The 15928-nt window shown below is 31.6% G+C and overlaps 1 protein-coding gene across 2 annotated transcripts in view; it reads left to right on the top strand.

The window, feature by feature from the left end:
• LOC132753499 (uncharacterized) overlaps nt 1–15928 on the top strand; it is a 57804-nt gene that overhangs the window by 26121 nt on the left and 15755 nt on the right. For both annotated transcript variants that reach the window (XM_060743979.1, XM_060743978.1), the window contains exon 4: nt 13092–13430. In XM_060743979.1, the coding sequence (XP_060599962.1) occupies nt 13092–13430 (339 nt within the window). The remainder of the gene's footprint in view (nt 1–13091; nt 13431–15928) is intronic.

The raw sequence follows: 15928 nt of genomic DNA, 5'->3' as shown, positions 1-15928 counted from the left end.
ATTTTCTAATATCAAATTTGAGCATAGTATATGTTAAAAACATTACTATGATACAGACAAACTAAACACTAAAAAAGTAAGAATCATATCTTCCAAAATGGCAAAATTGAATGATCATGGCCCTTCAGAATATTGCCGACATATTTTATGCGGTTCTTTTGTAATGCTAATAGTACTATGAAAATTGCTTGTCTAAACAACTAAGCCTTCGTGTCGAAGTAACTTTTAAACTATTAAGTTCTCCAAACTTGAAGTCATCTAATTGTGTTGTATTTAATGTTTCTGATGGATCACACCTTTTCCAGACGTTGGGGTTTTAATATTAATTTCGACTTTTTATCTAGAATTATGCGACATGAATTTAAAAAAAGTTTTATATAGTGTTAGTTTTGGCCAAGAGTAGACTTGGTAAACTAAAAAATAATGATTTAATTTTACAACAAATTTTAATTCAATCTTTATTAAGCAATTGGCATAAATATGCCTTTGGCCATTTACAAGTAAATAATTTTAGAATATTGTCAAGACCAAATAACATATCAATGTACAATAATAATTCAAATGCATATGATTTATCAAACACATAACATATAAACATTACAATACAATGTAAATAGATTTACATTTAGAACTGAGAGATAAAAAGAAGCATAACTAGGAGTTTATAACTCCTACGCAGAACTTTATAACTCCTACGTAGGAGATAAAAAACCTAATTAAGAGTTTATAACTCCCACGTAGGACTTTATAAGTCCTATGTAGGACTTTATTAGTCCTACGTAGGACTTTAAAAGTCCTACGTAGATCTTTATATCTCCTACGTAAGAGATAAAAAAAGCCTTATTAGGAGTTTATAACTCCTACGTAGGACTTTATAACTCCTACGTAGGATACATATCAAAGTGCTGAAAGCTGAGTGCGATTGAAATGTTACAAATGTATGCTAGAGTATAACCTAGGATAGCATATTATGTAGGAAAATAAATTATATGTGGCAAATTGTAATTGTGGCAAGCCACTTTAGTAAATACTCTTATTCTGTAGCCAGAGATGATCTTGTGCGAAATAACAAGAACTCAATAATCTGAATTATTTCGAGCAATACAACTTGTTCCGAAAATTGAACTTACTAAAGATGTCATTTTCTATATATATTAAATGATGATTCTGTATTAAGTACGTTACTTAAATCGACTCTTTTCGGAGCTGGAACAAGACACGTCACCCCCGCCCCTATAAGGATTAAATTATTCGAAACGGCTGAAAATGGATAAATTTCTCGTTTAATTCAGCTAGTTCAAATGAAAAATTGTTATCTTTAAAGGCTTTTAAATTTTTGATGTATGTGTATTAATATCTTAGACACTTAAATGCTTGTTGCCGAGTAAATATTTCGAAGAGCTGTGAAGCAATTTTTCGGGATACCTGCTTACAGACAGATTTCTTATAAAGTCCTAACTAGGCTATTTTATCTCCTACGTAGGAGCTAAAAAGTTCTCCGTAGGAGTTAAAAAGTCCTACGTAGGAGTTTAAAAGTCCTACGTAGGAGTTATATACTCCTAATAAGGTTTTTTTGATCTCCTACGTATGTAGGAGTTAAAAAGTCCCACGTTTGAGTTTTAAAGTCCTACGTAGGAGTTGTAAACTCCTAATTATATTTTTTACTCCTACGTAGGACTTATAAAGTTCTACGTAGAAGTTTAAAAGTCCTACGTAGGACTTATAAAGTCCTAAGTGGGAGTTATAAACTCCTAATTAGGCTTTTTTATCTCTTACGTAGGATTTATGTTTCTATAGAACATGTTAAATTGGCACTAGGACGTTTCCATACAATCGTCTTTGTATAATAGAAAAATAATTCAAATCAGGATGAAATATATCCAATAACTGTGAAATACCTAGATTGTCAAGAGTTTGTTTAATCCTAAATACCAAATTATTATCATTTAATTGTGACAATGTACATTGTAGAAAAATGTCACACAAAACAGAATTATTATTATTGTTCTTAAGTTTAATCAAATACTTTAAGGTGACAACAGACACTTTCCGTGGTACTCACATAAATGTCATTTAAACCAACTTATTTTAGTAATAATTGTTATTTATTTAATCTTTGTGCATTAAATGTCGCTGATCATCATAAAAAATAACATATTTGAAAAAAATGCCTTTGTAAATGATTGATTTTTAATAAAAATCCTAAAATTTTAAATCGTCATATCAAAGTCATTTTTAATTTTTTTTGTTATCAAACTTTTGGAAAATGAACATACTTATAATATCTGGGGAACCGTGTCTCAAATATTTTTTATCTTTTCTCAAAAAAATATTACGTAACGTCAAACATTGTATGCGACTTTTTTCACCATACATATTACGTAATTAAAGATAATTAAGTCGCTGATTGAGCAAACAAAAATCCCTGACACTGTTCCCTCCGTAAATGAATTCCCTTTCATGTGCTTTAAACTGCATGTTAATTGCTTGATTATTAAAAAAGTTATGCCGATTCAAAGTTAGTCCGACCCGCATCAAACGAAGTGTCTTAAATCGGCTGTTCTCTCTCGGACCCCTACGTTTCACGCTAAATAATTGCATAATACACAAATATCGCACCAGAGAGGGTCACAAGTTGCGGTAACATACTCTAACAACATTTTATGACCCAGTGCAATCTGACCAATTAAAAAGTTGCTGATTAATATCTGTTTATAACAGAAATTTCTTCAAATCTTAACGTGATTTACAGTCCACATTTTTGCTTGAGGTTACAGTGGTATCGGTCGCACATGTCACGTGACTTTCGGTAAAATTTGAGGCACTCGGTGGGGGGAAATGGAACGTATTTGCGCACCGCTAGCGGGGTATTTAATTGTTTCACTTTTGAAGTTTATTATTATTATCATCAGCATTATTATATTATACCAGTGTCACTCTGTCTGTGTATTCGTGTATGAAATTCCGTTAAAATATAAATTAAAATAACAAAAAACTGAGCTTCTGACGGTATTTAAAAGGCCATGGTAGATGTACAAATAAGAACGGGATATTATATATTTTTTCCTCCAAATTGATATGAATGCTTCACATATTTTAATACAAAAAAAAGGTATCACTCGATCATTATGATCTGACCTTCTTGACTTCTATTATCATGAAAATCATTTATGCACGGCATAGAGATCCAGTTTCTACTGGGATATACAATAAATTCCATGCTTTGTCCCAGGTTTATTAGTACTGTGTTCGATTTACTGGCGAACAATTTATTCAAAGCATTCACTGATAATTTATATTAATATCTTTTTGTATTGATTCATAGAGAAATAATCATCCTTAAACAATCTAAAATGGTTTAGAAATTTGTCAGGGACACCTTACCACAAGTCATATAGGCGTTCACATAAAAAAATGTTGTCTGTTTTTGTTGTTGTTTTACTTGAAACTTGACATTGTTAGAAAACGAGGTTGAATGTAAAGCAAGCCGTTGAATCCGTACAAAAGTCCATAAACTCAATGTAATATCTATCCGATTAACGGGACAGACAAATTATTTTCACACATTATGGATATTTTAGCAACTATATTTTTAATCAACCCCGTGGTCGTGCGATTTGCCGCTATGCTTAATTATTTATGTTTCATACATCATGTTACGTACATTGGCCGACAATTTCTTATTTTATAAAAAATGCGAAATAAAAGGTAGACGATATTCATAAAAGATGTACGGTATTTGTACGATACATGCATTACGAGTAGTATGGACCAGTATGGATCGGTAATTCACGGATATATGGAACTACCGATTTCCCTCATTGATGCCTCAACAGGGGGCGGAGCGTTATCGATAATTGACAGGTTACGCGAATAGCAGATAAAATGGTACAGGTACCGTTTTAAAACGTTTAAAAACACATTTATTGGACTAACTGCTTCCAAAATTAAATCACGAATGTGTTCAGAAAAGGTTGATAAATCTACTAAGCAAAAAATCTCATTTTAGGTATTTTCAGTGATAATTGACTCCGTTGTCACCTTAATGAATGTTAAACACTTATAATAGATAACGGGAATCTCCCGAGTTCTCATAGTACAGCAGCATTTGTAGTTTGTTTCCTAACACCCATGGCAATTTTACAAAACCTTATATTTAACTTGTCAATCTCTTTATAATTGTATATTCCCCAAAGCTCTGAACCATACAGAAAATGGGACAATAAGATTATCAAATAATACTAGTTTGGTCTAAAAATCAATGCCTATCTTCTTAAAAAGAGATAATAAACTATTCATGGCTTTAAGCGCCTGGTCACATAGGGCCTTAACAGCAAATCAAAGATTTCCTTTTTTAACAAGTTTAATGCCTAAATAACAAAACTGTCAACTTCTTCAATATTTTCACTATTAAGAAACCATTTAAAACCATGTCTTTGTTTTCTTTTTTTAAAATACACATATTATTGTCTTATTCACATTCATTTTTAATTTCTATTTGAGTAAATACAAGTAAATACTATCTAATTGGGCTTGTAAACTGTGTTTGTCCGTTGTAAAATGCTATATCATCGGCAAAAAGCAAACGTTATACTGAAAGTTGCTGTGAGTCATTATCTGTCAAATTATCAAAATTTAGTGAATCACTTACATCATTAACAAACTGTATAAAAAGCAACGGTGAGAGGTGTTCCCCTAGCTTTAAACCAGTGAAATTAAAAAAAAAATCAGACAATTAAGATGTAGATGGTATTTTAACACATGACGTGACTCTCTCATATAGTGATTTAACAATATTCAAACATTTACAACTTACACCAATTTCTACTTACTTTGTCCACAATGAATCACAGGTAATAAGGTCAAAATATTTCTCGTTATCTATAAAAGCACAGTTTAGTTTATTCTTTTACCAAAACAACGACAAGGGATTTTGTATATTATTTCAGATAAATCTGTAGTAAAAAAGACTGGAAAAAAATGCATCATTCCCTGACAGATTATTATCTGGTCAAAGAAATATATCACTATTTCTTACCTAACTAGATACATCTTGGTTTGTTCATTTTAATATTAAGACCTGAGATTCTATACATTCTTATTCTTATGTATTATTCAATAAAACTGAGTCTGCAATTTTCATGTAATTTTGTAATGATTAATACTTCCGAGGGATCACTTTGTTTCCAGATTTTTTTTAGCATATTAAAATTGTTATAATCGAAGAAAGAATCCAAATAGCACAATGCACACAGGCAAACATACAGGCTGGGTGCTATTATAAAACAGAAATTCATAAAAGGCTACATGGTAATTAAAGACGAAAATTAATTAATCAAAATTAATCTAAAGACTTACAAAATGATAAGGGCGAATGGGAAGGTGGCACTAGGACGGGTTGCAGTTAAATAGAAAAAAAACATCTTAAGGGAAGGTGAGATACTTACCGTGGACGAAAAACATAAGTGACACAATAGTGCCACAAACATTGTATATAACAAAAAAACAAGACATATGTATAAGTAGTACATAGGGACACCGCCTTGGACCGGTCAGCAGCAAATGCACTGCTGGGGAGTTTAAAACTGTTATTGGTATTACAAACCCTACCCTTAGCCCCACCATGTTCCTTTAATACGAGACAACGCAAATGAAATGAATCCCCGTCAAACTGAATTCTCAAAGTCGTATGGTTACAAAAGCTGAAATTAGTAAAACACAGAAATGATCATGTGGATACGTTTAAAAGTAAACCAATGACCATAACAAAAATAATCAGTGTCTTAAAAGAAGACAGATCAGCAAGACTATCACCTACAAATGCCCGACGAAGCAAGACAGAATACGCAAATTAAGACGGGTGTCCCACTTTGCCTATCAGATGTAATCAAAAGGAAAAAGCGTAGTGTATAACTGTAAAAGCGTTGAACACTTAACATGAAGTATGTCTTAAAATAGTATGGTCATAACCTCTTTTAATAAAACGTTTGATTATATATTGAGAAAAGGCAGCAGAAAAATTACCATGACCCAAGCGAAGTATACAAATCACATCTCAATAGAAATCGGGCTTGCTGATCCTCAGTCGCAGATGAGTTTTGAAATTGCTATTGAATTTTGAAATTAAATTGAAATTACGATGATAAGATTTAGTAAAATATTTCCGTTATTTATAAGTGATAGTGATAGCCCTGTTCGAGAAGTTTGCTAGTACTGAAAATAGTCCGTTCGTTAAAATCTTTTACATGGCTACAAGCCCTAACGAATCTAATTAACTGGGATAGATTAACTAATTACATGTGTTTTAATGACAATCAGACAAGACGTCAATAAAATAGAATGTTTGCTTGTAGTGCAAGAGGTAGACGCAGACCAAAGCATCTCCCGGGGATCGAACCCACACCAGAAAGGTAACTGGATTAGAGGTCATCGATTCTAACCCTACAAATGTAGCAAATATAAGGGATCAGTTGTGAAACTGACCCCTTCATTTCAAAAAGATAAATATTACAATGCACTAACCAACTACAAATATTATAGCAACATATTTGTTTACTTGAAAATAAAAAATCATTAACAAAACATGACATAATAGATCCTTCCAAGAGAGACGACATCGTTGCCAAATAAATGTAATTTGCATATTGGCAAATCTTATTTTTTATCTATAGATTGTTATATATTTCATATTCACTGAAATAATTTCAGGAGTTAGAATGGACAGTAACGCAAATAAGTTTGGGTCAATTCTAATTAATTTGTTTTGGTAAAGGCCATCATTAATATTGGTAAACATTAAGGCCAAACCCGCGTTCTGCAAACACATTACTATGTTGACATTCATTTATCCTTTGTAGTATTATTTGTTTCTATTTAATTTACTTATTTTACGTATGTTAAAGTTATGAAGCAATAAAATATGATGACGTATTATTACATAATGGACATTATTAGATTGTTTTAAAGATAAAACTATCAAAATGGCTTTAAACACGTAATACTGTTTTATTTGGATTTTTGGTATAATATTTCAGAGTTGTACCCACATCTAGACAATATTCTTCATGATTATTAAACTTCAGTGCAAATACCATAGTTTTGTTTCTTATTCGTGGTTGAAACTATACTGAAAAGGATAGCAAAAAATATGTGTGTCGTTGAAATGCACGTGTTATCAAACAAAGTAATAACGATACGATTTTGTGAGGGAGCCATTAATTTGGTCAATGCTATTTAAGTGATGTTACCCAAACACACCTTAGGATTTTCCCTGTTCAAAGTAAAGGATTTATCAGCCCTAAATTATTCTTGTACATCGATAATGTTGGACAACATACTGGATATTTAATTTATAATTTACCTATATACGTGTTGTAATTTAGTCAAAAATATTCGTACTTGTATTTTCATACGGTTTTCCCACGTTGGGTTTAACCGATACAGTTTATATCATAGATATTAAAATAAGCTTCCTTTACTTCCTTTTGAAGTGTGTTAGATAAATTGCACGGATAGCATTAACCGTAACATATAAACATAAAAAAATGTGTGTTATTTTGGAAAATAAACTCAATGTGCTTTGCTGGATATTTTTCTGTAGTTATAAAGGTAGTTGTAAAATATTTTATTACTGAGTATAAACCTTTTCGACTTATCTATTAATCAACATCGTTTTCAAAAAATGTTGCCATGTTGTCAGTACCGACTCGTTGGGTCATACAAGTTTGTAGCTAATGCACAAGGATTGTTAAGAAATATATTACATGTTATAGCAACATGCTATGGCTTGATAGTTATATATTATTTAAATGTTGCATCACGCTATAATATACAAACGTAATAATAATCGGTGAATTTGTTTATTGACAAATAATTTTTCTTTTGATTTGAAGAAAATAAATCTACCTAACAAAGAAATAACACGAAATGAACGATTGTGAAATATGTTGGTAGTGGTTGAACAGAAACGAAATATGTATTATTTCTCTCTATTTAATACAAATAAATGTAGACTTTTCGGAAATTGACAATTCTCGGGCGGCTATGCGGCATTCCATGTAGATACGTGCCAAAAAGTGTTCCTCAATCGATTATTTTGCTTTTAAACCAATGACAAGCTATACATTGGCTTTATACCAGATTCATACAGATTGTTACAGAAGTCTAACCTCTTGACTGCGTAAAATAACTTTGTAAGAACTGGTTAATTTCCGTCAAGGAATACTTGCAAAAAACATGTAAAATAAACAACACATAGTATCGTTGAAATTTAACGGAGGCTATATTACGCCAAAGACCGGGCGCAGAGAATTACTTACCAACACCATGATATTCGTTAATTGCTGTAAGTGTACCAAAGTCCCATGTGCTATGTAGTAGCGTCAACAATAAGGAAGATATACCGAACATTGTCAAAAGTGCTCAGTATTATGCGAAACTTTACTTGATCATATATGAATTTTTGATTAATATCACCTACACCAAGTACTTTAAAATGGGATTATATAATAAATTCCTGCGGAAATAACTTTTATATAAGGTGGATAATATTGACATGCGAATGTCAACTTGTCTTTAACACAAAAAAGTGCTAGAGAAGAGCATTTCACCCCACTTAGAGTTATGTATTCAAATTTTCAAAAATGCCTTAAAAAGTAAAAAAAAAGTAATTTATAGTTTTCGTTTAAAAAGGAAGGGAAGTCGAGCATAAACGCAATCATAAAAGCGTTGTATATAAAGTTATTCAATATAAATATTTGACTGAAATAAACTGAAAAAGTCATTCAATATAGACACACGAGTTTAAGTATAAACTTAACATTGTGTAGTTTGAATGAAGTACAATGTTTTATACGGTTTATCCGGTTATGTTAGAGATATTCCTACAAAATTTGATTATAATTTTAAAGCGTATAACCTTCGTCTTATGACTGTATGAGTATATTGGTGTGTTTATTTGTTTGGTTTTACCCTTTTTGCATATGATTGTTCCATACTGCAAACTTACTCATATCAATATGTATGTATCAATTTAATGATGAAGAATAAATATTACTCCATATACTCCCAATGAACAACAAAAAAGAGAGCAAAAATAAAACAAACCAAAACACCCACTAGTCTTGCTTATTTCATTTTGTTTTAATATATGTCATGATTACTCTGATAAACAAAATTGCATATATCGCGTTATCACTAAATGCATCCTTGATTTATTATATTTATTTAAGAAATAAATGCATCCCAGATCTGTTATATTTATTTTAGAAATAATATCGGTATCAGCGGTGTTTATCGGTAATTTAATTACGGTTTGGATTTTTTATGCTTAGGAATTTTCCACGAAGCCCGTGCTTAATTTTTGCAACAAAACGACGAAAACAGCGAAACAGCGAAAACAGCTTATACCAATAATATTTCGATTCTAACAAAACAAAATAAGGGAGATCACTTTTTTTTCAAGCAGAGATTACTTCAGCTGCCACTTTTTCGTATAGCGCTGTTTTGTTTCGTACGCTGTTGCTGCTAAATTGTACAACAAAAGAAATGAAACGTAACGTATTACATTATTAAACTTGCGCGTCAGGTTTGATTGTATTTTGTTTACATCGGTGCTTTTTTATCATTCTCAAATCCCACATTGATGTCAGTTTAAAATGGCGTCATTATGGTGCCTAAACGATTGCATACTTAGGACGACGTCATTACACTGCTTATGAGTTTGCGCCGACTTATCTTATAAAATCAACTGTTATAGGTCAAACCTGTGGTTTCACTGAATGTGAGATGCTATTTTTGCATCAAAAAGACGGAAAATATCAGTAAAAATACGTTATTATTTTTGCCTTAAAATATACTTTGTTAAGTATTTTATAGAAGGAGATTATATAACAGCTTTATTTGTAACATGTATTCCCTAACCAGTGTTTATTGGCAGTTTTACAACGTTTTGTTCTTCTTTGTGTATAGTGACTAAATCACGAGACATGTTAGAATGTTCTTTTAAACCATGTACTACTTTGAACAAATTAGCAATATTTTGTAATTAATCATTTAGTATCAGAAGAAAAAATATGAGTAATTTTTATGACTCATAATGCCAAATTTTAAATTTGTATATATGTATTTTCTCCCTCGTATTAAAGCAGTGCTATTCAATAAAGGCAAGCAGTTAAAAGAAAATTCTTGAATATACTGATAATCCAGTCAACAACATTTTAGACTTTCTTTGTTGTATTTGAATTGATTTATATTCGCCAACTGTTAGACGTTATTGTCGAGTCCCCATGAAGAGTATAAGTATTTGAGATTTTGGAGGACTCGTTTTACCAATACGACATTGTTAAAGCTATGTTACCTTTTTATAAAATCAAATACAATTATATAACACCAGTTTTGACATGTTAAATCTACACATCAAGATCCAGAAGAAATGTGATCCCTTGGAAGCATTAATCGCAAGATAATGCATGCAATTTTCACTCTTTGTTTAATTGGATCTGTACATGAAGATTATAATATACGTGCAACATCCCTCAAATTCCTAGCACCGGCTTGAGCGACTGAAAAGAGCCGGAATCAATCGAAGTACAAAAAAATATAATATTACTAATGTGAAGGACAAGCTCTTTACAGCTGTCGCATGGCACTTGACACATGCTGCTGTGATGTGTAAAGTTCGTTAGAAAACGTAATCCATTTGAAGCATTAATCACAACAAAAGTTACAAAACGTAGAGCCAATCCGAACTACTATCGGACAATTACATTATCATCAGTTATTTTTTAAAGTAAATACACATTATTATCAAGGTGTAAAGATGTATTACGTCAGTCATTAAGTTTTCAGCAAGGGGTTGGAGTTCCAGAACAGCTAGGACGTTTGATGACGTCATTTGTTCTTCGAGAATGCATATAGTACGCTTGTAAAAATTCATCTATACTGTTTTGTATGTTTCTTTGGTGGACGACAACAAGTCTTTGACAATATTAAGCATAATGGATTAATCTATAAATTAATGAAATCTAACATTGATCATACCACTCATTGCTTTTCGAGTAATATTTCTAAACGCAACACGCTAAGTGTAATGTCAGGGCGTAACATCAAACATTTTCCCTGTTATCTAAGGGACAAGACAAGGCGGGAAGAGCACACCCCTACAGTATAATATATTCATAAATAATTTGATAAAACAGCTAGAAAAGTAAATTCATGATTTTTGTATGTATAATATGAATATTTGCTCCCCTATTGTTTCTGATGATATGGTCCTTATCTCCTTTCTGACGTCAGGCATGGATAAATTACTTGACATTAATACGTATTCCCGGCACTGAAGGTACAGGTATAATGCTGATAAGTGTTACTGTGTTAATGAAAATGTATCATTGGACTCAACCATAAGACGTTTTTACAAGGCCAAGAAATCATAAAAGAGACAGAATCATACACTCATTTAAGTCTTGCATATGACAAGTATTTATCAACAAGGCAACCCCTAACTGAAGCAGGGACCTTTTTATCAATAATTTACAGTGGCATTCACACCAACTTAATTTGATAACATCCCGAACTATTTATTTCTCAATTGTGATACTAAAAGCCTTATACGGCTGTGAATTATGCAAAAAATACTCACCAACAGAGATACGGAAATTAGCAACATCTCCTAGATTTGCAAAATTATTGTGTAGCAATACCGTAATGGACTTTGCTTTAAGTGCATTATGCATTAACAATGTAGAGAACATTAAGTATACCGGAACATACAATTCTTTAGGCAATTGTGTCGTTTACCGGGATAATATCTAGCAAGGACTATATTTGTTCATATACTGATGTGCTATTTACATGTTAACAAATAGAGCACAGGATTCATACCCGATATTTTCAGATTATTGAAGAAACATTAAACTCACAGTATTACACTGGATTTTGAATTTTTCCGTTCAAATTTTCTTGGAAATTGACACTTTAGAATGTTGTTGGTATTAACGCAAGCACAGAAAGAGTTGATAGATATTTTAATACGACCAGAAAAACGTGATGTCATACGTTGTATTAAGCCGGCGTTTCTATGGTAAATATCATTTAAAGAAAGAAAAAATTGGATATGTATGCCCTCTCTTGATAGAGACAATAAGATATTGTTTTGCGCCATCTTATGTTCAAATGCAAGGAGTGTAAATTATTTTGTGATAATATTATCACCCACGTTATGTGTTTTATGCGGTGAATGAAAAAAAAACATGTTCTGTCTTTTGAAATCAGTTTTAGATACTTGCTGTATAGAAACATTTATAACATTAATTGCATTATGAACTTTTTGAGCGTTTTATTCAGCTTGCTATAAAAGATGACGATCAAATGCTGCTAAATTATTCAGTTTCAAAGTGTTTGTAAGGGATTTACATGAAAGACTTAAGTTGATCTGATTTAAGTCAAACTATTTTAGCACTGTATATGATAAACATACAGTGTTATGTTTAGTTCATGTTTATCGTCACAAGTGATATAATTTATTGGCATTGATATTTCTTACTTATTGCAAGAGATTTCGTCATATATGTACATATACATGTCTTTGTTAACTTATAGGAATGTTGATATTGCGATTACGAGTTAATGTGTCTGTATACATGTACAAGTGATATTTTAAATGCATTGAATTTCAATGTCATATAATTTATAATGTAGCTGCATTTATTTGAACCGGCATATATGGTTGTAGTATAATTTGTATATATGTTCATGCTCTTCAATTCTGGAGAAAATAAATCTATCTGGTATTATTCATTTCAAATTTGTTTTATATTTTCTCATAAATATATATGATGCATTGCATAATTTAATTGCTCGAAATTGTTCAAATGCCTTTGAAGTCGTTTTCAAATATCTTGATATAATATTTTGTCATATGTTACAATATTGTATGATAAAAAGAGAATATTTAACCGATAATCAATTTGTAATGTTGTTGCTAAAGAACAAGTTTGATGAAAGTTTAATAAGGATGCATTTATTTTGATAAAAATGTGAAGGAAATGTTTTGCAAGAGTCATCTTAATGAATGCAACGTTCTGTTTCAGTATCTGGTTGTACTTCAATAACAACTAAGTATGTAATACCTGGAAATAATGTCACGTTACAGTTTCAAGCAAGGACAGTTAACTCTTTAGATTCATCTGTAGTTGTAACCAACCAAATACTGTCTAATAAAAACTTTCCATTACTATCAGCGCTTTATAAAAATGGTGCAAATACTTTCATAAGTGCCTGTAACAATTGTACATTTACCGGCAATGCTGAAACAGGAGACCTCTCTATCAGACTTTACAACTTGCAAAAATCAGATGGAGGAAGATACAAACATTCGGTGACTCAGGGTATACAGCAGTTGGAAGGATGTGTAGATGTGTATATCTTAGGTAAGTTTAAAACCATATGTAACTACCTTCATGAGTTTGTATGACAATATCATTTTGAATTCAATATAAATGAACTCAAATGTAATAGAAATAAATATGTTTGTTTATTTATTTTAATATCTTTCATTTTCCAACCCTCATTTTTAAAATAAGTGTTGTCCTATAATTTTCAAACGATAAATACTTGAACCTTTTATCGGCGATTCACACACGGTGTCTTTATCTTAGAAATGGAAATGCACATCAAATAATGCGGAAGTCTGTTTTACATGCATGAATTATCATATAGGAAATATTGTAAATGTACAGAAGGTACACAATGCTTCAGGAATCAATACATATATAAAACTTAAGAAATGCCAACATTTGTTAAATGACATTTTGATAATTGCTTTAAATCATGTTTTATGTTTATCAGCTGAAAAAATAGCGCTGGATATGCGGTAAAGTGTCGTAAAGGTAGCAAAATGTAATTACAGTTACTGTATCATTTGATTTCCATACTAAATACTTATTTTTAAATTACTTAAATCAATATATTAGACAAAAAGAGCAAAAGAAGGATAACAAGATACCAAAATTAGAGCCAAAATAAGAATAAAATGACATTATTTCTGAGGCATAGTGGGCCTTTTAATCAAACAAATATTATGTAGTCAGATTAGTGTCAAAATCATAGGTTTTTTCTTTCGGTCTTCTTTGAAATCCTTTTAAAACATTGTGGAAGAAAACATTTATGGATCGCATTCTTGATTTTGTTTAAATATGTAAACACCGAGAAAATATGGGATGTTTTACCAACAGGAATATTACGTAATGCTTGAATACTTTGATCTAGCAATGACGTACTCTACATTTAATATTTAAAAGACATAAAACAGTCTGAAAAAGTAGAATGATTATTTATATTTATGTGAATTGATAGTAAGTGTCATACCTTAGGTTTGAGACTAGTGATGATATATTTTAGACATTTCTAGAAACATAAGTATTATGTATAACAAGAGCGATAAGTGATCACATGTGTCGCCTCATGATGGCCTATTTCATGTTGGGAAAAGTTCTGTGACAGACGGACAGACGGACAGACAGACAGACAGTGCATAACTAGACTTAGTACTGACCATTTCTGTAAAGTTTGGATAAAATTGCACCAGTAGTTTATGAGGAGTAGTCTGGACAAGCTTTTATGTATCTGGCAACACACAGAAAAAAAACCTTTTTTATCAAAGGGCCATAACTCGGCCAAAAATCATTCAACCGGAAAACCCGTGCAATATGCGCAAGGGCTTGAGCCACAGATCAATCCTATACAGTTTCATTGAAATTGCAATAGTGGTATAAGAGAAGTAGTCCGGACAAACTTTAAAAATAAAAAAATATTAAAGGGCCATAACTCTGACACAAATTATTGAACCGGAAAATGCTGACAATATGCACAACTAAACTTGGTACTTATCATTTCTGTAAAGTTTGGATGAAATTGCACCAGTAGTTTATGAGGAATAGTCCGGACAAGCTTTTGTGTATCTGGCAACACACAGAAAATATCACCTTTTTATCAAAGAGCCATTACTCAGCCAAAAATCATTCACCCGGAAAACCCGTGCAATATGCGCAAAGACTTGAGCTACAGATCAATCCTGTAAAGTTTCCTTAAAATTGCATTAGTGGTATAAGAGAAGTAGTCCGGACAAACTTTAAAAATAAAAATTATTAAAGGGCCATAACTCTGACAAAATCATTGAACCGGAAAATGCTGAATATATGCACAACTGGACTTAATACTGATTATTCCTGTAAAGTTTAGATGAAATTGCACCAGTAGTTTATGAGGAGTAGTCCTGACAAGTTCTGTGACGGACAGACAAACAGACAAACGGACAGACGGACAGACAGACGACGGAGAAGTGATCCCTATATGTCGCCACTACTCCGTAGAGGCGACACAAAAATGATGTACATTGTGCATTAATAGTTTGCATTAGTATAAGCGATGTTCAAAATATTGCTTTTAACGTTTAAATACAGTAAACAACAATACTCGTAGGCATAACTTCTAATACATAATAATTCTAAATATACTACAATGAGCTGGTTGCATATTTGATTGTTCTTTTAATTCTCTTTCGGTTTTAAACATATTTCGATTTAAACTGATTTATTCTTTCACATTTTTGAAAGTGTTTTACGCCGCCAAACTCAATAAGGAAAAGATAGGATTTGTTTTTTATGGGTCTCTTACCTTGTTTAAAGAGAGGAGACATTGACCTCGAACACCGCATCTAATGGTCATGTACTGATTCAGAAATAGTGTGCAATTAACAGTTGGTCATGGAAATATTGGTCACTGAAAGTCGGTTAAGTGACCATACGCCGAAATATAGATAAATGTGTTTAAATCGGCGAAAAAAAAACAACAGCAACAATGTAGACAAACAACAAAACACACAATTTTATATTTGTTGTATTGGTTCATTAAAACATTGCAAAATACA

The sequence above is a fragment of the Ruditapes philippinarum genome, unplaced genomic scaffold (assembly GCF_026571515.1).
Source record: "Ruditapes philippinarum isolate M1 unplaced genomic scaffold, ASM2657151v2 ctg4834_1_1_1_1, whole genome shotgun sequence".
Classification (NCBI taxonomy): Eukaryota; Metazoa; Mollusca; class Bivalvia; order Venerida; family Veneridae; genus Ruditapes; species Ruditapes philippinarum.
The sequence above is the reverse complement of the archived record's forward strand: the minus strand, read 5'-3'. Positions and strand labels throughout refer to the sequence as shown.